The sequence below is a fragment of the Meles meles genome, chromosome 1 (assembly GCF_922984935.1).
Source record: "Meles meles chromosome 1, mMelMel3.1 paternal haplotype, whole genome shotgun sequence".
NCBI lineage: Eukaryota > Metazoa > Chordata > Mammalia > Carnivora > Mustelidae > Meles > Meles meles.
Window position 1 is genome coordinate 105158292 of NC_060066.1, and position 24591 is coordinate 105182882.

General features: G+C 37.7%; 1 protein-coding gene across 4 annotated transcripts in view; it reads left to right on the plus strand.

The window, feature by feature from the left end:
• Positions 1–24591, plus strand: part of PRKDC (protein kinase, DNA-activated, catalytic subunit) — a 239744-nt gene that overhangs the window by 211992 nt on the left and 3161 nt on the right. For all 4 annotated transcript variants that reach the window (XM_046001490.1, XM_046001500.1, XM_046001508.1 and 1 more), the window contains 15 exons: positions 1160–1350; positions 2164–2344; positions 3356–3516; positions 6824–7035; positions 8894–8981; positions 9079–9222; positions 15418–15622; positions 17200–17267; positions 17986–18206; positions 18512–18604; positions 20746–20835; positions 21268–21339; positions 21415–21616; positions 22217–22405; positions 23002–23141. In XM_046001490.1, coding sequence (XP_045857446.1) covers positions 1160–1350; positions 2164–2344; positions 3356–3516; positions 6824–7035; positions 8894–8981; positions 9079–9222; positions 15418–15622; positions 17200–17267; positions 17986–18206; positions 18512–18604; positions 20746–20835; positions 21268–21339; positions 21415–21616; positions 22217–22405; positions 23002–23141 — 2257 coding nt within the window. The remainder of the gene's footprint in view (positions 1–1159; positions 1351–2163; positions 2345–3355; positions 3517–6823; positions 7036–8893; positions 8982–9078; positions 9223–15417; positions 15623–17199; positions 17268–17985; positions 18207–18511; positions 18605–20745; positions 20836–21267; positions 21340–21414; positions 21617–22216; positions 22406–23001; positions 23142–24591) is intronic.

Genomic DNA, 24591 nt, shown 5'->3' on the forward strand with positions numbered 1-24591 from the left:
TAGGGGTTTTGGGTGGGAGAATGGAGGAGAGGGGAAGGAGTTGGCTGATATTAAGATAACATTAGTACTCCTAATATTAGGGGCACCTGGGTGGCTCAGTGGGTTAAAGCCTCTGTCTTTGTTTCAGGTCATGATCCCAGGGTCCTGGGATCGAGCCCCGCATTGGGCTCTCTGCTCAGCAGGGAACCGGGTTCCTCCTCTCTCTCTGCCTACTTGTGATCTCTGTCAAATAAATAAATAAAATCTTTAAAAAAAAAATACTAATCCTACAGTTTTAGTAGTCATCGTATGGCTGTAGTTCTTTTTTTTTTTTTTTTAAGATTTTATTTATTTGACAGACAGAGATCACAAGCAGGCAGAGAGAGAGGAGAAAGCAGGCTTCCCGAGAAGCGGAGAGCCCGATGTGGGGCTCGATCCCAGGACCCTGGGATCATGACCTGAGCTGAAGGCAGAGACTTTAACCCACTGAGCCACCCAGGCACCCCGTATGGCTGTAGTTCTTAACTGTCTTGTAAAATAGTAGGGCCAGTAGTTTTGAACATGTATGTGAGGGTAATGTGACAAGAGAATTTTCACGGATTGATGAGCAGGGTAGAATGGTTGATTGGACTTGCTAGGTGACAGCCCCTTCTCTTTGTGCCCTTCTTGTACCCTCTGCAAGCTGCAGGCTTGACCAGAGCTTCCTTCCCCAGAGCCATACTACGTAAGACATTAGAACTAGACCTTTACATGCAGCAACATCTGTTGCTTTATCAGCTATAAATCACAATAGCAATTTAAAAATCTAATCTGGTTATTAATGTATATGCGCAAATGCATTAAAAAGAGACATTTTCTTTCCTTTATAAAGGATTTAGGTGCTTTGACAAAATGCAGAATGATGGTTCTTGAATAAAAGTTTATTCAGTGTTTTAATTGCCTTAGCCTCTATAGACTTTGATATAGTCACTGCTAACAAAGAACATTTTTCATTCATATGAGTTCAAGAAATTCCCTAACCATTGTATGAAGCCAGTTTCTTACAGTTACAAGATTTATTTTAAATTTTTAATAGGAAACAACTTCTGTACACTATGAGTATCCTTATTTTTAAATTTATGACATCTATTTATTTCTGAGAAAATCATCTGTGTGTATGTGTATGTTTTTAAACCAACAGGTGAGAGCACATCAAGTTACATAAGCAAAAATGTTCTTGCTTTCCATGATCAGAATATTCTCTTGGGTACAACATACAGAATCATAGCTGAGGCTCTCATCAGGGAGCCAACCTGCCTTGCTGAAATCGAGGAAAGCAAGGCTAGAAGAATTTTGGATCTTTCTGGATCCAGTACAGAGAATGCAGAAAAGGTAATGAATACTGGAAGAGTGAACTTTTTATGTTTGTGTGTTGTACGCCTCCAGTGTGCAGCCTTCTGACTACACAAAAGAAATAATGAGAAATGATGATTGCTTTGTGTTTTGAGAATGTATTTGACAGTTATGCAGCCAAGTTTCTTATGTGGAAAACTCACATACTCAATGTGTTTCCTGTTCATTTGAATGATACAGATTGTTTCAGTATTAGAAGTGAGAAATTTGTGTTGGATTGATGTGGACAGTTCTTCCAAGAATTTTGTTAATAGATTTCACCACCAGTTGCCATCCAGACGTCCCATTATCTTGTGGAGCAAACCAGCCTTTTCCACTTTTTTAATGTAGTGTCTGCTTTGCCTAGCTTTTCTCAGATGATTTTGTATTTTCCATAGTTAGCAACCTCTCCTCATCTCCCTGTGCCTACTTCACTTTAGTTGTTAGCCTTGCCTTCTTCCTCCTCAGTGTTACTACCAACATCTGAGCATGGTGGTGAGGATGAAGTGCCAACTTCCATCTCTTCTTCAGTTCAAGACAGGCTGCATGACCCCCATTGATCTTTGGTGCAAGCTCTGCATGACTAGTGGACCTTCTGGGTTTTAAAAGTACTGAGGATTATACTGAAATCACTCACTGTTTCACAATCAGGGCAGACAGACTCCCTTTTCCATGTAACCAGCTTTCTGTGTTATCTCTTGGCTCACAAATCACAAGTATTCTTTCTGTATCATCACAAATAGAAAGTAGAGTTCTTCCAGAAAACTTAAGCTGCACTGACAGGTTCACAACTGAGACCTCTGTGAATTCTAGGTGATCGCAGGTCTGCACCAGAGAGCATTCCGTCACCTTTCTGAGGCCGTGCGGATAGCTGAGGAGGAGGCCCAGCCTTCCCTCATGGGCCAGGGTCCTGTAGCCAGCCTGACAGATGCTTACATGACGCTGGTGGATTTCTGTGACCAGCAGCTCCGCAAGGAGGAGGAGAGTGCATCAGGTGGGTCCCAAAGAAAAAACCATTTGGTTTGTAACATTGTGTTAGCCAAAGCCTTAATACGTCTGTAGATACTTTGTTTCCTATTTGCTTGTTTTTATTTATTTATTTATTTTTAAAAATTATGTTTGAGAGAGAGAAGGGGGCACGGGCATATGAGTGGGTGGAGGTGCAGAAGGGGAGGGAGAGAGGGAATCTCAAGCAGACTCCCAAGTTGAGCTTGGAGCCAGACCTGGGCCCAATCCCATGACCCTGAGATCATGACCTGAGCCAAAATCAAGAGTCACATGCTCATCTGACTGAATCACTCAGGAGCATCTTAGGTTTTAGTTTGTTTGTTTTTTTAAGATTTTATTTATTTATTTGACAGACAGAGATCACAAGTAGACAGAAAGGCTGGCAGAGAGGGGTAGGGGGAAGCAGGCTCCCTGCTGAGCAGACAGCCCGATGAGGGGCTCGATTCCAGGACTCTGAGATCATGACCTGAGCCGAAGGCAGAGGCTTTAACCCACTGAGCCACCCAGGCATCCCTGTATCTTGGGTTTTAAATGACAGTTATTCTGAGAAAAGTCTTGTCTTTTTAAGAGGCAACAGCATCTTCAAGCAACATGACCTACATATAAACAGTCACACTATCTTAATGTCTTTCCATTTGCTTATAGTTCTACATTTTACTTGTAGCTTTGGTAATATTGGCTATGTGGCCTGCCTCTTGCTCCTGAAATAAATTCAATAACCAGCAGCTGTTCAGTGTTCCCTCTGGCCCAAGAAGGAAACGGTGCTGCATGCAGAATGCATATTCCAGTGAAGAATCAGCTTCAAGATGGAAGCTTTTACATATGGCCCAAAACTGCATCTGGTGTTTGTTGATCTAAAGTACTTGTTAAAAGAGAACAGTGACATATTACAAAATATAAGCCCAAAAGGGAAATGTAGTCATTTGTTAAATATATAGTTTATGTATGTATAAATGCATATACTGACCGTTGTTTTCTTCTCTCCTGTTCTTTGTAGTTACTGAGTCTCTAGAACTGCAGACGTATCCAGCCATTGTGGTAGACAAAATGTTGAAAGCTTTAAAATTGCATTCCAGTGAAGCCAGGCTGAAGTTTCCCCGACTACTGCAGATTATAGAACTATATCCAGAGGAGACCCTGAGCCTAATGACAAAAGAGGTTAGTGTCTATATTTTAATGAAGAGAACTTTACAGAACTTAAAGACATGTTTCTGTTTATATCTAACCACATTAGTATGTACAATGCATATGTTACACGTTTTCCTAACCAGCATTGCATTTTACTATATTCTGAGAATGTAGGTAATTTAAAGCTTTATAAAAGGGTGTTCACATTTACCCATTTTCTTCTGTGGCACATTTACCCATTTTCTTCTGTGGGTGTTGATAAGAACACTGTGTCTGAACAAGGGCCTCAGGAAGAGGAAGAGGTATGTTTGGGACAAGGCGGGAATTTTCTATAGCACAGTTTGCTGTCCAGAATGACTAAGCTGTAGTCTGGAACATCTGTTGGTGCCTTATGCTCAGTTTATTATTTATCTCAGGGAGAAGGAGTATGTTTCAGCTGGCATCCCACCCCCGGTGACTACAGTGCCTGCTGGCAGCACCATGTTCATGAGGATCCTGAGGCCTCCAAGTGTGCAGTGAGCAGCTAGGGTGTGCAGGCACTCCCCCACAGTGTTCTGCTCACCACTTGTGGGTCCCACACAGGCCTCTCCCATCACGAAGCTGCATCATTCTACTGTCTTTCTGTCATTTGAGTCATCTGAAAGACTCCTTAATGACTTCTATAGATGTTTAACTGCACAATAGGGCCAGGCTTTGAGTTGATACAGTTCAAAAGGGTAACATAGCATTCTGTTGGCTTTACATAGTAAATTTTTAAACAGTGCTGGTTTCTGAGCTGTGGAGACTCAGTGCCTGGCAGGGCTTTACTACACACTCCAACCCTCTTGTGGATTTGGAAGAATGGGATTTTCTCAATAGGTCCTAAAAAAGAGATTAAAGTAACTTCAGAAATGTAATAGATACATGTGTGTATGTTTTTCTTAAAGATTAGTGAAGAAATCATTAAATTATTATTTTAGTTTTCCTAAAATAATATTTATATATGATGAACATAGCATTTCGAATTTCTGAGGAAATGAATGTTCAGTCATTGTTGTTATGGCATCAGGGAGTCACTTGAGATAGGGAACTAACCTTTATTGAGCACTCCCTATGAGCTATGTGGACCGATGCTTTTTATCCCCACATTTTTTGCTCTTTACTCATTTAATAGATGAAGGTAGGAAGCTTGCCATGTTCACTCCTCATACCAACATTCCAAGTGCATCAGATTTTATCTTAAAATTAACACATTAAAAAGCTCTAACTCTTGGGGCGCCTGGGTGGCTCAGTGGGTTAAGCCGCTGCCTTCGGCTCAGGTCATGATCTCAGGGTCTTGGGATCGAGTCCCGCATCGGGCTCTCTGCTCAGCAGGGAGCCTGCTTCCCTCTCTCTCTCTCTCCCTCTCTCTCTGCCTGCCTCTCTATCTACTTGTGATCTCTCTCTGTCAAATAAATAAATAAAATCTTAAAAAAAAAAAAAAAAGCTCTAACTCTTTTTTCTGTAAAAAGGCAAAATCCAGAAACTCGGAAGGAAAAGAATCAGCACTTCCCTGCAGGGGAAAAAACAAAAAACAACAATATATACAAAATTTAAAAAAAAACTGCCAGAAAAATATTTGCAACACATATTAGAGACAAAGAGCTGATGTCTCCCTCTAAAAAAAAAAAAAATAGACCAGTAGAAAGTGGTCAGAGGAAATGCATGCGTGGTTTAATATGTAAGGAGAATAAAGCTAGACCATTTACCCTCACTAATAAAGAAACAGGAAAATTAAAATTAGATCTTTTCCACCTCTCAGATAGATAATAAATTTAAAAAAATTGTCTCGTGTTGGATTTTGTAAAGTAGTCAACTGTGAATATACTTTTTTTTAATTGAATATATAGTTGACATAACAATACCATAAGTTTTAGGCATACAGTATAATGATTGAGCAATTCTGTCCATTACTTAGGGCTCATCATGACAAGTGTAGTTACCATCTGTCATTATACAATATTATTACACTATTGGTGACTGTATTACCTATGGTATAGTTTATATCCCCGTGACTTATTTATTTTATAACTGAAAGTTTGTACTTCTTAATCCCCATCAACTATTTTGCTTATCCTGGCTCATCCGTCTCCTCTGACAACCACTAGTTTATTGTCTGTATTTATGAGTCTGTTTCTGTTTTTTGTTTGTTCATTTGTTTTTTATGCCACATAAGTAAAATCATATATTTATCTTTCTTTGTCTGACTTCTTTCACTTAGCATAATACCTACTGGGTCCATCCATGTACTCACACATGGCAAGATTTCATTCTTACATAAACCATATCTTCTTCATCCATTCATCTATTCATGGACACTGGGTTGCTCTTATAACTTGGCTGTTGTAAATAATGCTGCAATAAACATGGGTGCAAATATCTTTCTGAGTTTATGCTTTTGTTTTCTTTGAGTAAATACCTAGAAGTAGAATTACTAAAGTGTATGGTATTTCTATTTTTAACTTTCTGAGCAATCTCCATACTGTTTTCTACAGTGGCTGCACCAATTTACATTACCACCAACAGTACACAAGGGTTCCCTTTTCTCCACAACCTCACCAACACTTGTTTCTTGTTCTTGGATACCAGCTATTCTGATAGGCGTGATATTTCATGGGGTTTTGATTTGCATTTCCCTGATGATGAGTGATGATGAGCATCTTTTCATGTGTCTGTTGGCCATCTGTATGTTTCTTTGGAAAAATGTTTACTCAAGTCTTCTGCCTATTTTTAATGAGATTTTTGAATTATGTGAGTTTCCATTATTCTTTTAAAAATGAAAATTTGAAAAATCCTTTCAGAGGGAAATCTAGCAATTTTTTTTTACAATTGTTAGTGTTCACACAGTAATTATACTTCTAGAAATTTATCCTATGGACACACATAGCACAAATACAAAGAGATAAACATGTAGAAATGTTCATTATAGCATTATCTGTAATAGCAAAACTTGGGAAATACCCTAAAAATTCATTATACAGCAGTAATTAAATAAAACGGAATACTATCCAGCTGTTAAAAAGAATGAGGTACATCTATCCTTCACCTAAGAAAAACCAGCAACAGTATATCTAGTCTGATTCCATTCTTGCAAAGAACGGGTATTTGTGTATATACATACAAAACATCTAAAAGAATGGAATGGTACTTCATTGGAATAAGAACTAAGAAGGCTGAGGGAGAGAAGATGTTTTATTTTAGACTTACTTCTGTATGCTTCTGATTATAGATATATTTTATGTTGGGCACACAATACTTTCATAACAAAACAGTACTAAAAATTGTATTCATTATTAAGTTACAGTTCTCTGTGTTTTAGATTTCTTCCATTCCTTGCTGGCAGTTCATTGGCTGGATCAGCCATATGGTGGCCTTACTGGACAAAGAGGAAGCTGTTGCTGTCCAGCATACTGTGGAAGAGATTGCTAATAACTATCCACAGGCAATTGCCTACCCCTTTATAATAAGTAGTGAAAGCTATTCCTTCAAAGATACTTCTACTGGTCATAAGAATAAGGAGTTTGTGGCAAGGTGGGTTGATCAAATACTATAGGTTTTAAAGTGTATGGTAAAAGCAAACACATGGGGGCTCAGTCAGTGGAGCACATGACTTCTGGTCTTGGGGTCCTGAGGTCAAGCCCCATGTTGGGCATAGAGCTAACTTAAGAAAAGATAAATAAAACACATGGAAGCTTGTGTTTGTCTTCAAATTAATTAGAGCTGTCATTAAAAAATAGAAAATCTTAGACATCTCTTTGTTGAATATATCTACCCCAGGTATGTTATTTATCACAGAACTTTTTCCTTTTTTTTTAAAGATTTTATTTATTTGAGAGAGAGAGAGAAAGCATGAGTTGGGGGAGGGTCAGAGGGAGAAGCAGACTCCCCGCTGACCTGGGAGCCTGATGTGGGACTCAGTCCAGTCACTGCTTAAGCTGAAGGCAGATGCTTAACACACTGAGCCACCCAGGTGCCCTCCTTTTTTTTTTTTTTTTCTTTTTTAAAGTTAACTTTATGCCCAGTGTGGGGCTCCAACTTATAACCTAGAGATCAAGAGTTGCATGCTCTACTGACTGAGCCAGTCATGTGCCCCTGAATTTCTTTCCTTTTATAAAATACTTTTCATCTTAGAAAGTTATTCATGAAAATTCTGTCCTTATAATAGTAAGAGTTGACAATAATCAGTTGATTGAGGCAGATTGAGTTGCTTTTTGAAATCGGTTCCTGAAATTGTTCTTTAATTCAAAATACCTGGGAAGCCCCTCTTACTAAGTAGGCTGCCTGAAGTGCCATCCTTTTCATCTTTCCATTTGATTTATAAGTGGAGATATAACTAGCAATGATGTATTAGTTTTGCAAGAATACTTGGTAAATACATGGTGTTTCAGGCATTCTCTGTGTTTTGTTTTTTTCGTTTTGTTTTGTTTTTCTCATGAGCTCATTTGTCTTTTAGAGTGTTTTTGGGAAGACAAGAGTAAGACACCACTTTGGTCATGGTTTTTGGATGGGTTGGCTGCTGTATGTCCATCTGCCACCGATGGTGCCCGACCCACCCCTGGGTCTCTCAACATAGTCATGATTAATTTAACATGATACATAGCAATATGATTTTTTTTTTTTTTTTTTTTTAAGAAAAAAGAAGGGTGTCTGGGTGACTCAGTTGGTTGAGCATCCAACTCTTGATTTCAGCTCAGGTCATGATCTGAGGGTCATGGGATCGAGACCCAGAGTCAGGCTCCTTGCTCAGTTGGGAATCTGCTGGAGATTCTCTCTTTCCCTCTGCCCCTCTTCCACTTTGTGCATGTGCTCTTTCTCCCAAATAAATAAATCTTTAAACAAAAAAAGAGAAAGGTTTGAAAGCATGTTGAAAAAGTGGCCTTTTCTTTCATAACATAACTTCAGAAACTGTTATGTATCAAATTTTGTGCATTAAAATGTCAACAACATTTACAAAGAGATTTGCTTTCCCTTTATCTAAGAAGCTCAACTCTTGATAGACTGTATGCTTTGTACTTCATCTAATATTGAACAAAAAAAATTTTTTTTTAAGATTTTATTTATTTATTTGACAGAGAGAGAGATCACAAGTAGGTAGAGAGGCAGGCAGAGAGAGAGAAGGAAGCAGGCTCCCTGCGGAGCAGAGTGCCCGATGCGGGGCTCGATCCCAGGACCCTGAGATCATGACCTGAGCCGAAGGCAACGGCTTAATCCACTGAGCCACCCAGGCGCCCCTAATATTGAACAAAATTTTAAAATTGCTCTTTCCCTAGACTATTAGTTGGTAATAATATAATTTTATATATGAATATAAATAATTATATGTAAATAAACTGTGGGCCTTGATCTTTGGAGGATGTTTGATTACCTCAACTTGGTAATTGTTTTATAGGATTAAAATTAAGTTGGATCAAGGAGGAGTGATTCAAGATTTTATTAGTGCCCTAGAACAGCTCTCTAATCCTGAAATGCTCTTTAAGGTAATGTAATAGCTTCTAGTTCATAAAACATAGAATTTGGATAAAACCTCCCTGCAGTCAACTTGGTTGTTCTCTCTTTTTTTTTTTTTCTTCCCAGGATTGGACTGATGATATCAAAGTCGAACTGGCAAAAACCCCTGTTAATAAAAAAAACATTGAAAAAATGTATGAAAGAATGTATGCAGCCTTGGGAAACCCAAGGGCTCCAGGCCTTGGGGCTTTCAGAAAGCGGTTTATTCAGGTATGGATTGGTGGCAGCCTAACTTTATAATAATGTAATCATTGTGAAGATCAGTATTCCTATTTGATGGTTTGTTAATAATCCTGGTTTTAAAATGTCTGTTGGGGCGCCTGGGTGGCTCAGTGGTTTAGGCCTCTGCCTTCGGCTCGGGTCATGATCTCAGGATCGTGGGATCGAGTCCCGCATCGGGCTCTCTGCTTGGCAGGGAGCCTGCTTCCCTCTCACTCTCTCTGCCTGCCTCTCTGCCTACTTGTGATCTCTCTCTGTCAAATAAATAAATAAAATCTTTTAAAAAAAAAAATAAATAAATAAAAAATAAAATGTCTGTTAAAGTTGTAAACTTACCTTTAGATCTAATGCTTTTGGTGAGATAGTGATGCACATATTTAGGTCAGATAGTGGCAGGTGGGGCAATAGGTAAAACCATGGGACTTTTATTGCATTCTGCTCTTCATGCTCAGATTTTTAGATTCGAAGGTTATATGTAGTTTAATATATTTGTTAACTTTTTAATTTAAATTTTAATAGTTAACATATAGGGCAGTATTGGTTTCTGGAGTAGAATTCAGTGGTTTGCTTACATACAACACCAAGTGCCCATCACAAGTGCCCTCCTTAATGCTGTAGTTTAATATTTTTCATTCTCCTAATTATTTGAATGTTGGATTAAGAAAACACTTGTAGAGGCGCCTGGGTGGCTCAGTGGGTTAAAGCCTCTGTCTTTGGCTCAGGTCATGATCCCAGAGTCCTGGGATTGAGCCCCACATCGGGCTCTCTGCTCAGCAGGGAGCCTGCCTCCCCCTCTCTCTCTCTGCCTGCCTCTCTGCCTACTTGTGATCTCTATCAAATAAATAAAATCTTAAAAAAAAAAATATATACTTGTATTGTGTACAAGTTGATGACCATTTTGAGCCCTCCCCTCTGTCCAAGGCATACTCCTAGATGCTACAGGACATACAAAGAGAAGACAGACCCAGTTCCTGTATTCAGAGGGATGTCTGACAAATGCAGTATGTAAGAACTGTGGCTTGAGAACAAATATAATACATGAAATCTGTTTCTAAAGTTGTTCTAGAGTTGAAAGGAAGAGAACATGCCTCAGTTTGTAGGGAATCAGGAAAACCCCTTGGAGCCAGTGAAGATAAAAATGAACCTTGAGATGTCCACATTTCACAGCACCATGCATTGTGCTTGTTGCTCCCTTTAAATGGGTTTACCTTCTCTCTTTCCATCTGGAGAACTCACCCTTAGAGACTTGGCTTATGCATTATTTCTACTACAGAGCCTTCTCTGAACCTCCTTCCCCAATAAGAACTAGGTACTCTTTCTCTGTTGTGTAACATACCTTATATACACCTCTATTAGCATTAATCACTGATTTTTCTAATTTTTGTCAAATTAACTTTGTTTAGTAAACTTCAAGAAATATAAGAGCATAAAGAGAAATCCTGGTATTCATATTGCCAGAGTTCTCAAGTTTCACAGTCTCCAGTACAAAGGAGGATCTTTGTCTCTTCTGGGTTTTTTTGTTTTATTAAGATATAATTCACATACCCTATAATCTATCTATTTAAAGTATATAATGCTATAGTTTTTATTATATTTACAGAGTAATGTAAATATTACACATCAGTTTTAGAACATTATCCTTTTTTAAAAGGTTTTTTTTTTTTTTTTAAGATTTTATTTATTTATTTATTTATTTGAGAGAGAGGGAATGAGAGCACTAGAGAGAGAGTGAGCACAAGCGATGGGCAGGGGCAGGCAGAGGGAGGAGAAGCAGCCTCCCTACTGGGCAGAGAGCCCAGTGCAGGGCTGGATCCTAGGACTCCAGGATCATGACCTGAGCCAAAGGCAGATGCTTAACCAACTGAGGCACCCAGATGCCCCATTTTTGAGATTTTATTTATTTATTTGAGAGAGAGTGAGAGCAAGCATGAGCTGGGGGTGCGGGGCTGAGGGCAGAGAGAGAAGCAGAATCCCTGCTGAGCGAAGAGCCTGATGTGGGGCTTGATCCCAGGACCCTCAGATCGTGACCTGAGCTGAAGTCAGCTGCTTAACCAACTGAGCCACCCAGGCACCCCTAGAACATTTTTATCACCCCTAAAAGCACATACCTGTTAGCAGTTACTCCCAATCCCCCACATCCTGTCATGCTAAGCAACCACTAAAGTACTTTCTGTTTCTGTAAATTTGCCTCTTCTGGACATTCCTTTCAATTGCTGTATATTATTCTACTGTAAGAACATGCTGTATATTTTTTTCTTTAATTGCTGTATATTATTCTACTGTAAGAACATTTTGTTTATCCTTTTGTCATTGGATGGACATTTGGAGTGTTTCCATGTCTTAGCTGTTATGAATGCTTCTGCTGTGACTGTGTGTGTATAGGTTCTTCTGGGGAGATCCTTAGGAGTGGAAAAATATTTCTCTTTAGCTCTTCCTTTCATTTATGAATTAATTAGACTTGTGGACAGGGATTTTGTCTTGCTCATGTTTTCTCCATCTCCTAGAATGCTGCCTGATATGAAACTAGCATCTTGAATTAGATGAATAATTGGTATAGTTTTGATAAGTAGAGATAGATTTTGGTGGGTACTTTGGGTACATTCCTACTTAGGGTAGTTTTAATGTAGTATGAATGTGGGAACAGGACTATCTGTTGCCGAAATGTGATCGGTGATATATCCTAAAAGTAAAGATAGAACCATAACTCTCTGTACTTCATATTATGACATAATATTAGGCTATACATCATATCAAATCTGTATCACACTATTGAATATACAAGAGCCTCAGAAGGAAATATACATACTGTAAATATCCTTAAAATGAGTGTACTAGCATTCATAAATTTTATAAAATTGTAGAACACTAGATTTGAAAACATGTTTGTGTTTGTTTTTTCTTAAACCAATGGTCTACATGTGTTTTCTGTAAAGGTCCAGATTTTCGGTTTTCAGGCCATACCAGTCTCATGTTATGAGTACTCAAATCTGTCATCATAGTGCGAAAGCAGCCCTAGACAGTATGTAAATGAACAGGCATGGTCGGTAGGATTCCAGTAAAATTTTATTAAAAACAGGCAGTGAGCTTTGACTTGCAGGCCATATTTTGCCATACCTTGTTCTAAACAAAGAAACTAGTTCTGAAAAACAAGAGACTTTCCCTGTATCAAATGGAGAGAACAGCAGAATGGCAATTGATAGCAAGTCCCCTAGCATAGTGATGCCAGTCCATCACCTGTGAGAAAACTTCATTTCAGCAGTACTGTTCTTCTGCAGCCTTCCTCTATTTGCCCTCCTCTCAAGATGCTCTGACCCCAGCCCCAGACAGAGGGCAGGGTATTTCATCCTAGTTTGCTCTCTCTCTCCTCAGCTAGTGTGAGAATATCTGCAGTGGCCCTGTTCATCATTCCATGTAGAATATTACTGTGCAGTCCTTGGTGAAGACTGCATGTTATCCCTTCGAATTCATGGCCATTTCTTTTCCTGCATGCTGGGTACCATAAGGCTCTACCCTAGAAATCTCTTAGAATAGACCACTGTTCTTCCCAGCTGCTGCTATCACAGCTGCATCCAACTCTAATGGAGGGAGGGTATCAGAGTGGCCCTATCATTCCTGCCAGGCAGGATACTTGTTTGTTTTTGTTATTGTTTTTTAAGATTTTTATTTATTTATTTGACAGAGAGAGAGAGAGAGCACAAGTAGGCAGAGAAAAGAGGGAGAAGCAGGCTCTCTGCTGAACCCACTGAGCCACCCAGGTGCCCATATTTGGTTTTGTTTGTTTGTTTGTTTGTTTGTTTTTTAAAGGTTTTATTTATTTATTTGACAGAGAGAGAGAGAGAGAGAGATCACAAGTAGAGAGGCAGGCAGAGAGAGAGGGGGATGCAGGCTCCCTGCTGAGCAGAGAACCCAATGTGGGGCTCGATCCCAGGACCCTGAGATCATGACCTGAGCCGAAGGCAGCAGCTTAACCCACTGAGCCACCCAGGTGCCCCCCCATATTTGTTTTGAGGTTAATTCAAGTACCTTGGAAAATCAATCTAGAACTCTCTGCTTCATACCAAATCAATGCATAATTTGCATTTAATTAATTAATTAAAATAATCTACCCAAACAGAATTGCCTCATATTTCACTTCAGAGAGGGCATTATGCCATTCACATATGTTGTTGGTGCTGATTATGTTTGGGAAATAGCTAATTTTTCATGTATTTTAAGAACTGGAGATTGTTTCTATACTTTCAATCCATCTATAGATTAAAGAATAAATTTGTTTTATGTATGTCATTTTCCTGTAATGGATTATCTTAAAATAGGAGATACATTTCACTTAACCAGATTTATGTTTTGGGGTAAGCTTTAAATTTGGTAAAAAAAAATTTGTAAAATGAAAGATAATTGGGTAAATCTTTGAGGACTATTATTAAGTCACTATTAGTGATTCTCTTTTAAGTTTTGTTTTTTGGTATTTTTTGTTTTGATATCAGGATTATAATTTAAATAAATATTTGAGTAGAAACTAGTACAGATATTTGTTATGTTCCAAGATAAAGGACTTCTTTTTTGTTTGCTTGTTTTCAGCCTAACAGTGTTCATTGTTTTTGCACCACACCCAGTGCTCCATGCACTACATGCCCTCCCTATTACCCACCACCTGCTTCCTCAACCTCCCACCCACCCCCACGCCCCTTCAAAACCCTCTCATTGTTTTTCAGAGTCTATAGTCTCTCATGGTTCATCTCCCCTTCCAGTTTCCCTCATTTCCCTCTCCTCTCCATCTCCCCATGTCCTCCATGTTCTTTGGTATGCTCCACAAATAAGTGAGACCATATGATACTTGACTCTCTCTGCTTGACTTATTTCGCTCAGCATAATCTCTTCCAGTCCCGTCCATGTTGCTACAAAAGTTGGGTATTCATCCTTTCTGATGGAGGCATAATACTCCATTGTGTATATGGACCACATCTTCCTTATCCATTCATCCGTTGAAGGGCATCTTGGATCTTTCCACAGTTTGGCCACCGTGGCCATTGCTGCAATAAACATTGGGGTACAGATGGCCCTTCTTTTCACTACATCTGTATCTTTGGGGTAAATACCCAGCAGTGCAATTGCAGGTTCATAGAGAAGCTCTATTCTTAATTTCTTGAGGAGAGCTTCCCAAGATAAAGGACTTCTAATAGTTACTTTTAGAAATATAAATTATCTATAAAAATACAGATTTGAAGGGGTACATGCACCCCCAATGTTTATAGCAGCATTATCGATAATAGCCAAACTATAGAGAGAGCCCAAATGTGCATCAACTGATGAATGGATAAAGAAGATATGGTATATATATATATATATTCAATGGAATACTACTCAGCCATCAAAAAAATGAAATCTTGCCATTTTCAGTGACATGGATGGAGTTAGAGTATATTATACTAAGTGAGTTCAGTTAGAGAAAGACAAATACCATTTGATCTCACTCATGTGTGAAATTTTAAAAAGAAAACAGATGAACATATGGGTAGGGAGAAAAGAAAAAGAAAAAGAGTGAGAAGCCACAAGGAGACTTAAAGATAGAGAACAAACTGAGGGTTGATGGAGGGTGGTGGGTGGTGGGTGGGGGATGATTTAGATGGGTGATGGATATTAAGGAGGGCACTTGTGATGAACACTGGGTGTTGTATGTATATGAGGAATCACTGAATTCTACTCCTGAAACTAATACTGCACTGTATGTTTACTAACCAAAATTTAAATTAAAAAAAATTATAATAAAAGAAATGTAAATTACCTAAATAATGTTTACACTGGTTTGTGATCCAAAATAATGGCTTGAAAGACCTTTATGAAGGAAAGTAGCAGTTTTATATTTTGCTCTTTAGCGCTGATGAAGAATTACAGGCTTTTCTTTTTATTGAATTACTCCCTTTACTTAGCACCTCATTCCTAATTACTCCTGCTGTCATAATAATGTAGATCAGTAACTAGACAATGGACACAAAGAGGTTAAAAGGTTTTTAAGCCCTTATTAGAACTTTGATTAGAATTTTTGATAAGTCATTACTAACTGTATCCTTTCTGTCTTTTTAGAGGAACACAAAAAATATTCAAGGAAAGCAAAAGTATAAATTTAGAGCCTTTCCCAAATTATAAAATTAAACACTAATATTTAATGTAAATTATTATTAATTTCAGGATTTTGGAAAAGAATTTGATAAACACTTTGGGAAAGGAGGTTCTAAGTTACCTGGAATGAAACTCCGTGACTTTACTGACATTACTGACTCACTGTTTTATAAAATGGGCAGAGACTCAAAACCACCTGGGAATCTGAAAGAATGCTCACCCTGGATGAGTGACTTCAAAATAGAATTTTTGAGAAATGAGCTGGAGATTCCTGGTGAGTTTACCCTTGGGGTGACAAAATTGGACTTTAAGGAGAATAGTGGCATAGCAAGGATTCTTGATTTCTAAAACTAGGAATATTAGGTTCTTGACAGTTACCTTTTTTTTTTTAAGAATTTAAAATTTCACCATACCTTTTTGTCATTAGAAGAATCTATAATTACTGTGAATTAGTACACTGAACTAAATGTCCAATTAGACTGTAGTTTTCTTATTTTCCTGATTATACAAGTATTCAGACTTCCACTTAATAATGTAACTGTAATTTCCTCTGAATATACCCATGCTTTGCTCCTAAATAACTTTTCTTCAGAAATGTAATACAGGTATAAGTGCAGATCACTTCCTTGGATGTATAGGTTGGTCCCATTTAAGATGACAAGATATTTGCGACGACGTGGATGGAACTAGAGGGTATTATGCTTAGTGAAATAAGTCAGTTATAGAAAGACAACTATCATATGATCTCCCTGATAAGAGGAAGTTGAGATGCAATGTGGGAGGTTTGGGAGGGTAGGAAAAGAATAAATGAAGCAAGATGGGATCAGGAGGGAGACAAACCATAAGAGACTCTTAATGTCACAAAACAAACGGAGGGTTGCTGTGGGAAGGGGGGTAGGGAGAGAGTGGTGGGGTTATGGACATTGGGGAAGGTATGTGCTATGGTGAGTGCTGTGAAGTGTGTAAACCTGGCGATTCACAGACCTGTACCCCTGGGGCTAATAATACATTATATGTTTATTAAAAAATAAAAAAATATTAAAAATAAAATGACAAGATAATGATAAATGACTTAGGGACAAAGACAAATGACTCAGGACAAAGAATGGTAATACTGAGGATAGAGGCACACAGCAAGTTGGTCTGATGTGAACACAGCATGATTTTTCAAAGACATCTTTATACATTCCATGTTCTTCGCCCTGGAATTTGCCAAAGAAATGTTTTATTATGGTTATTCATATTCTCATCTAGTGGATATAAAAACAAATTGGAGACATTTTTATATTATTAACAGCTCTGCATTGCATAAAGAAAAGCTGAAAATGTAAGCCTCCTCATATGTAGCTTGATTCTCCTTGAAATAAAGTGTTCTACCTTAATGTATTATTTTTCCTGTTTGTAATTTGTCTACTCCATTAGAATTGGAAGCTAACTTCCATTAGTCAAACTGAGAAATAATAGCATAATTTTAAAAAAAACTCAAATTTTGGGGGACACTTGGGTGGCTCAGTTGGTTAAGCATCTAACTCTTGCTTTTGGCTCAGGTCATGATCTCAAGGGTGTGAGACCGAGCCACCATCAGGTGCCAACTTAGCAGGGATTCTGCTTGAGATTCTCTCTGCCCTTCCCCACCACCCCACACCCCCAACACATGTACTCTTTCTCTCTCTCTCTTTAAAATAAATAAATCTTTTTTTTAAGTCAAGTTTTTTTTAAATGAAAACTTTAAGTAAAAAATTTTATCATACAACTTTTTAAAAATTATTGTTAGATCAATAGGTATGTGCTAAAAAATACAGGGTTCTGTAACAAGCTATATCTAAGTAATGCTTCTGTGGTTTGTCTTAGGTCAATATGATGGCAAAGGAAAGCCAATGCCAGAATACCATGCACGAATCTCTGGGTTTGATGAGCGGGTAGGTGCCAGTGTTTGTGACTGTTGCCAGTGTTTAACAAGTATTGATGAGTAACTATTGGATGAAGGAAGAGGAAATAGTCATAAATAGCTTGAAGGTCTATTTCTCTTCATTGTACTATATTCTGTCCTGAAAGTATTTACATAGGAGCAAAATTTCTCATCAGTCACACCTGATTTCTGTGAAGATTGTGAGAGTGAGTTCTTCAGATATAAGATTGACGTATTTGTCTTTACTAAAGAAAAGACAATTACCCATCTTGATCTCAAATGCACAGAGTATTCTGATCCTATTACATATTATTCTGATCCTATTACATATTGAATCTCTTAATATAATGCTTCAGTGTTTCAGTGTACAAAACTCAGAGTAAACTTTGTGTGTGTATCTATCTTAAAACATGTAGAATTAAATTAAGTGATTTTAGGAAGTTTGTATGTTGCTCATTACTAAGGATATCCACATTTATAGGCAATTATTTGTAATAAGGGACATGCACTTTCTAGAGGCACAGCAGTAGGGCATAAACAGGTAACAAATACTTTGCTGGCACTAGGTTCTCGATTATTTTTCTGTCACTTCACTCAGCCCTCAAAGAGAAGTCTCTCTTTGAGGAATGTGTGCCAACCAGCCTTACTTTCCTCTCTTGATAATGATATAATCAGCCGTTCTGTCAGATTCTTACACTGCATCTAAAATATTTTCTTAATTTTTAAAGGTAAAAGTCATGGCCTCTATCAGAAAGCCAAAGCGCATCATCATCCGAGGCCATGATGAGAAAGAATACCCGTTCCTTGTCAAGGGGGGTGAAGACCTGCGGCAGGACCAGCGGATCGAACAACTCTTTGAAGTCATGAATGTCCTCCTTTCTCAGGATGCTGCCTGTAGCCAGAGAAACATGCAGTTGAAGACCTACCATGTCATACCCATGACCTCCAGGTAGGACCAATGTACACAGTCATTCTAGAACATACTTATGTGAATGGAAATTCTAGCACTTAAACCTAGTTTAAGGTTACAGAGGTAGGATTGGAGGTCACTTGACAATTTGGTATTTAAGCTTTTACAAAGACTGGGCTAAACAGAACTAATAAATACTTATAAATCTATGATTTTCAGATTTAATGTGGAGAAGGTAAATGAAGAACTGACATGAAGAAATCTATTCTGCTTTGATTCTACAGAACTTTTTTCTAGTGAGGAAAAAATTTGGGTTTGTGTTCATAAACTATTCTCTTTTTCAGATTAGGACTAATTGAATGGATTGAAAATACTTTCACCTTGAAGGACTTTCTTTTGAGTAACATGTCACGAGAGGAGAAAGCAGCTTATACAAGGTGATGTGGAGCCTAAATACTCCTCCTTCATTTCTGCGCAGACACATTCTGCAACCTGGTTATTCCCCAGTCGTAATCTCTCTGAGTAATGTTAAATTTATATTAAGTTTCCTCTACCTCGTGTTTCTAGTGACATTTCTGGTCCCCTTCTAATTTGGGGCTCTGAGCCACACCCTGGTTAGTTGTTTTCTCCACTTCTGGCTGGGTTTATAAACTAAATGACATAGAGGGTTCCAAACAGTAGCTGCATAAATTTTACCACAATGAAAAAAAAAGTATTAGCTTTGCAACAACAACCAAAAAATAAAAAAAAAATCTTGAAGCAAACAAAATAAATAGTAAGATTAGCAGCTAACATTTGATTAAACATTTTCTGCATGCTAGGCATTATTCTCAGCTCTTAATCTATATGAAGTCATTTCTTTCTTACAAAAACCTACAAGTTATTATTAACACCTCTGTACAGATGAGGAAGTTAAGGCCCAGAGAGGTTATGTAATTTGTCCTAGGCTGCCCAGCATATAAATGGGATAGCTAGGATTATTAGTGATTAATTCTAGGTCATGATATTGGTGCTTTTTATTTTTCTTTATCCTTTTATATTTTCACAGTTTTCAACAATGAACATATATTTTTAATCAGAAAAGGGTTTTTTGTTTCTGTGAAGAAAAATAAGGACAACATTGAATGACATTTTGAAGAGGAGTTGACAAATTTTGATAACTAATTAGATGAATTAGACTAATGACTATTAGATGAAGGAAGAGGAAATGATGATAAATAGCTTCAAGGCCTATTTCTCTTCATTGTACTCTATTCTGTCCTGAAGGTACTTACATGGGAGCAAAATTCTCACCAGTCAAAAATGATTTTGTAAAATTAAGCATTTTCTTATAAAACTCATGCTCCTGCTAAATAAGGCTGAGTTTATGAATTTTTGATATGAGTCCTGTGCATACAGTTGTTTCTGCATTCCCTGGAAGACAGGGAAACTGATGGACAGTACTTTCTGGAGTCAGGAAGTCCAGATCTCACGCCAGTGCTAACTTACAGTGGTTCTGACTTACAGAAGGAATCTTGAAAAAATGACTTGCCTTTCCCTTGTTCCCATGCCTCCATTTCTAAGATGAGCTAGTATAAAATATATAAGTTAAACATAGGTATCAATGGAGTTTAAAGTGCTTTTCAAATACAGAAGTTTATAAATTACTTCCCACTACCTTTTTAAAACAAGGCACTTCCAGTCCCTATTAGTAATATCATTGCTACTTTTTTCTTAATTTATGTGTTGCAGTTTTCCAACCTAAATATTTCGTCCCAAATGAAACTTGGAGAGAATTTAGACTGAAATGGAAAGCTATATTGTGGAATTAACTTAGTAGCAACTCAGAAAAGATTCACTCTAAGTGATTGAACTACTAACACATAAAATAGTTCTACCTTTAGATTGCTTTTTAGGAAAACTTGTTAAGACTTTTGACAAACCCCAAAGTGGCCAAACTACACACTACAAACACATTTCTAGCAGCCCAGTATGCCTTTTGCTTGTGAAGTATTACTAAAAGCTTTCTAAATTCAATTCAAAGCCATTGTCATTTAAGAAAATATCTTACTGTATTTAGTATGGATTTTGTATGTATCTGCATACTTGAAGTGGTGAAGAAAAAGTGTGGCAATCCAAACAGACTTCACCCATTTTCAACACATAATTTGTGGCCTTTTAGTTTGTAGTAGTAATATCATTTATCCCTTCTTGCCTACTCTAAATAAGTTGTTATGGTTCTTTTCCACTACCTGATTTTTAGAACCATATGCCTGGATCCTAAACACTTAGGTCTAGTTCATCTTGTTCCTCTCTGTATGAAGTGGAAATTGATTGTATCTGATCATTTTGTGCCTGAATTTTTGCATAGAAAGTAGCTTTGGTTTCTTTAGGAGTAACTAAGAATGAATAATGATATGTTGAGATTCTACATCCAGAGTAGCATGGGTTCAGTGTTAATATTGAATATGATTAAAAGTCATAGTTCTTTCCCTGGTTCTTCATTATTTTTCAATGAATTCTTGGTGATCTTTGCCACTGAAATCACTATAATGCTAAATATCTTCCTACTGCTGATTCCCTTTTTCCTGCTTGTCAGTGATCCCAAAGCACCACCATGTGAATATAGAGACTGGCTGGCAAAGATGTCCAGGAAATACGATGTTGGTGCTTACATGGCAATGTTTAAGTAAGTTTTGTTTTGATTTTCCGTTTTACTAACTAGTTATTTCTTCTCAAAGTTGCATTTTACTTTTGTTTCTTAGGAAGTTTTGCCTTGGGCGCCTGGGTGGCTCAGTCGGTTAGACATCTTCCTTCAGCTCAGGTCATGATCTCAGGGTCCTGGGATTGAGCCCCACATCAGGCTCCCTGCTCAGCAGGAAGTCTACTTTTCCCTCTCCCTTTACCCCTCTGGCCCTGTTCGTCTTCTCTCTCTCTCTCTCTCATGCTCTCATTCTCTCTCAAATAAATAAATAAAATCTTTAAAAAAAAAAAAAAAGTTTTGCCTAAGATCATCAAAACCTAGTTATTTGATACTTGAGCTTCAATATAAATAATTTTAAATTTTAAATCTCAAGTCATAGAAATTTGTTCTAATTAGACATTTTCTATTAAATCATAGGGCGGCTAGTCGTTCTGAAACAGTCACATCTTTTAGAAGGAGAGAAAGTAAAGTGCCAGCTGATCTCTTAAAGTAAGTATCCTTCTGACCATACAAACCAGTTGATGGTGTAATAGAGACTACAGAGGTCTTGTCTCCCTCCCCCAGGCGGGCCTTTCTGAAGATGAGCACAGGCCCTGAGGCCTTCCTGGCACTTCGCTCCCACTTTGCCAGCTCTCATGCTCTTATGTGTATTAGCCACTGGATTCTGGGCATTGGAGACAGGCATCTGAACAATTTCATGATAAGCATGGAGACAGGTGGAATGATCGGAATTGACTTTGGACATGCATTTGGATCAGCTACTCAGGTATGCTAACCTTGCCTTTGTTGTTCTTGGCTGATTTAGAACCATAGTCATAGGACCTTCTGGAAATTGGATGGTTTTTAAGGAAGAAATGACATATCAGTTAGCTTGGTTTGTCATGGTCATAAAATTTGACATTCTTGCAGAATAAGGGATAATCTCAACTTTGTTTTGGCCTTGTTCAAACAGGTTACAGAAGGTGTGGTGATGAATTATATAATCAAAGCCAAGAATAACATGTGTTCCTATAAAAAGGGAAGACTGTAAGAAGGTTTTATGAAGCCCCTTAATGTAAATGTCTTCCACAAGATGTGATACAATACAAATCTTTCCTCTGACATTAAATACTGAATGTTTTCAGTTACTTGTAAATGTCTGCAGGCTGTGTGGTCCTACACAGATAGGTTTGTGCATTGTAAAGATGATTGTGTTGATTACTCTTGGGCACTATGGATTCACATCTGTAGCTAATTCCAAGAAAAGAAGAGTTCATATCTTCACTAACTGTGAATAATAACTAACTTGGAAGGATGTTTTGTGCCTTTTCTTTTGTGATTTCTAGTTCCTATGTTCTCCTTCTTGTACATATTTTTTTCTCTTTAGTTTCTGCCGGTCCCTGAGTTGATGCCTTTTCGTCTGACACGCCAATTTATCAATCTGATGTTACCAATGAAAGAAGCAGGTGTTATGTCCAGTGTCATGGTGCATGCACTGAGAGCCTTCCGCTCACACTCTGACCTGCTTGTTAACACCATGGACGTGTTCGTAAAGGAACCTTCCTTTGACTGGAAAGTAGGCTTGTTTATATGCACTTTTCATTTTTATTACATTTGCCAGGGACTGATCTGGCATCTCTTACTATATGAAGGGAATACATCAAATTGTATTTATTAAAATATTTAATTGTTTTGTGTAGTATTTCTTAAAATTAACATTTGGGGTCAGTTGACCTGAAAAACCATGTAAGAAACATAATCTTCATTTGGAGAAAACTGTTGTTTCAAATGAATATATTTCTAACAAAGAGTTAATATAGACCTATCGGTGATAGGTCTGATTTCTGAGAAAACTTTTAGCTTAAAATCTGTTCCATGTGAGGGTCCTTGATTTGACACATAGTGCTTTATTAAATGTTGAGGTTCTTCATAATACATCCCCAAAAGAATGAAGGTTAGTGATGGCATCCTTGATACTGTGTGATACCTAACTGCCGTCCCTCACTGTCATTGACACTGTTATGTGCAGTACTATTAGAATGTATATAAAAAGCTATAAAGCTCTCTCCAGTTAAAGATATTTATTTTAAAATCATTGCTTGTTCAGTCTGTTTAGATGTGACCATATAAACTGTTATAATAAGCAGAGAACATCATGTTCTTTTCCTTTAGAATTTTGAACAGAAAATGCTAAAAAAAGGAGGATCATGGATTCAAGAAATAAACATAACTGAAAAAAATTGGTATCCCCGGCAAAAAATACATTATGCTAAGAGAAAGTTAGCAGGTGCCAACCCAGCAGTTATTACTTGGTAAGATGGTTATTTGTGAAGAAAAAAAAAAAAAAAGGACACCAACATGCTACTATTTACTGAAGAATTACCAATGTATAAAGTCCTGAATACTCTCCATTTAGCCTGTGATGTTAGCATTATTATCCTCATTTTACAAATGAAAAAAAGCATGGCTTAAGGAGGTTGACTTCTCTAAGGCTGGGCAGGGTCCATATCTCAGAATGCTATGTATTTGGCTTCTGCCTTTTTGGCACAGTCTTCAGGTCAGTACCTGGAATAACCTATACCAATATCAGGAACAGCAGGAGCATTTTTTTTATTATTTTTATTTTTTTACGATTTTACTTTATTTATTTATTTGAGAGAGAGAGAGAGTGAAAGTGAGCATGAGCCAGGGCAGGGGTGGGAGGCAGGAGGCAAAGGAAGAGGGAAAAGCAAACTCCCCACTGAGCAGGGAGCCTGATGTGGGACTCAATCCCTGAGCCAAAGGCAGATGCTTAACCAACTGAGCCACTCAGGCACCCCCAGCAAGAGCATTTTTAGACAGTTACAATAATATTTTTGTATATAAGAGGAGATTTAGATTCTAAATTTGTTTCTGTCCTTTTTAAGACAAAATGTGATCTTGGTGGGCATAGCACACAGGTGTGGAGAACATAGTATGGGCTAACCCTACATTGGGTTAGCCTTTAAGTTAGCTTCAGAAATGTTTCTTGTTGAGGTCTAAAGCAAACAAATTTATAGAAATGTTTCGCAAGAGGGGAAAAAGTTGGACTTTACAAGTAAGTAACAGTAAATGGCAATCTGTGGTCAGTTAGGGTATGAATGGTTTTTTCAATAAATGGTCTGGCAAAGGAATAAAAGTGGATCCTTATTTCACACCATACATAAAAGTTAATGCAGAATGGATCAAAAACCTAAACATAAGAGCTAAAACTATGAAATACTCAAAGAAGCACAGAAGTAGATCTTCATGACCTGTATTTGGCATCTGTCATTTGTAGGTATAACACCAAAAAGCACAAGCAAGAAAAGAAGAAATAGGTAAATTCATCAAAACTTAAAAGTTTTGTGTTTGGGGCACCTGGATGGTTCAGTTATTAAGCGTCTGCCTTCGGCTCAGGTCATGATATCAGGGTCCTGGGATCAAGCCCTGCATTGGGCTCCCTGCTCAGCAGGAAGCCTGCTTCTCCCTCTCCCACTCCCTGTGCTTGTGTTTCCTCTCTCACCGTGTCTCTCTCTGTCAAATAAGTAAATAAAATCTAAAAAAAAAAAAAAAGGTTCTGTGCTTCACAGGATACCATTAGGAAATTAAAAAGACAGCTCCACAAAATGGGAGAAAATATTTGAAAGTCATAGCTGATAAGGGACTTGTATCGAGAATACATTTTTTAAAATCTCTTAAAACCAAAGGAAAAAAAATAAAAATGAAAATGACCAAAGGATTTGAGCAGACATTTCTCTGAAG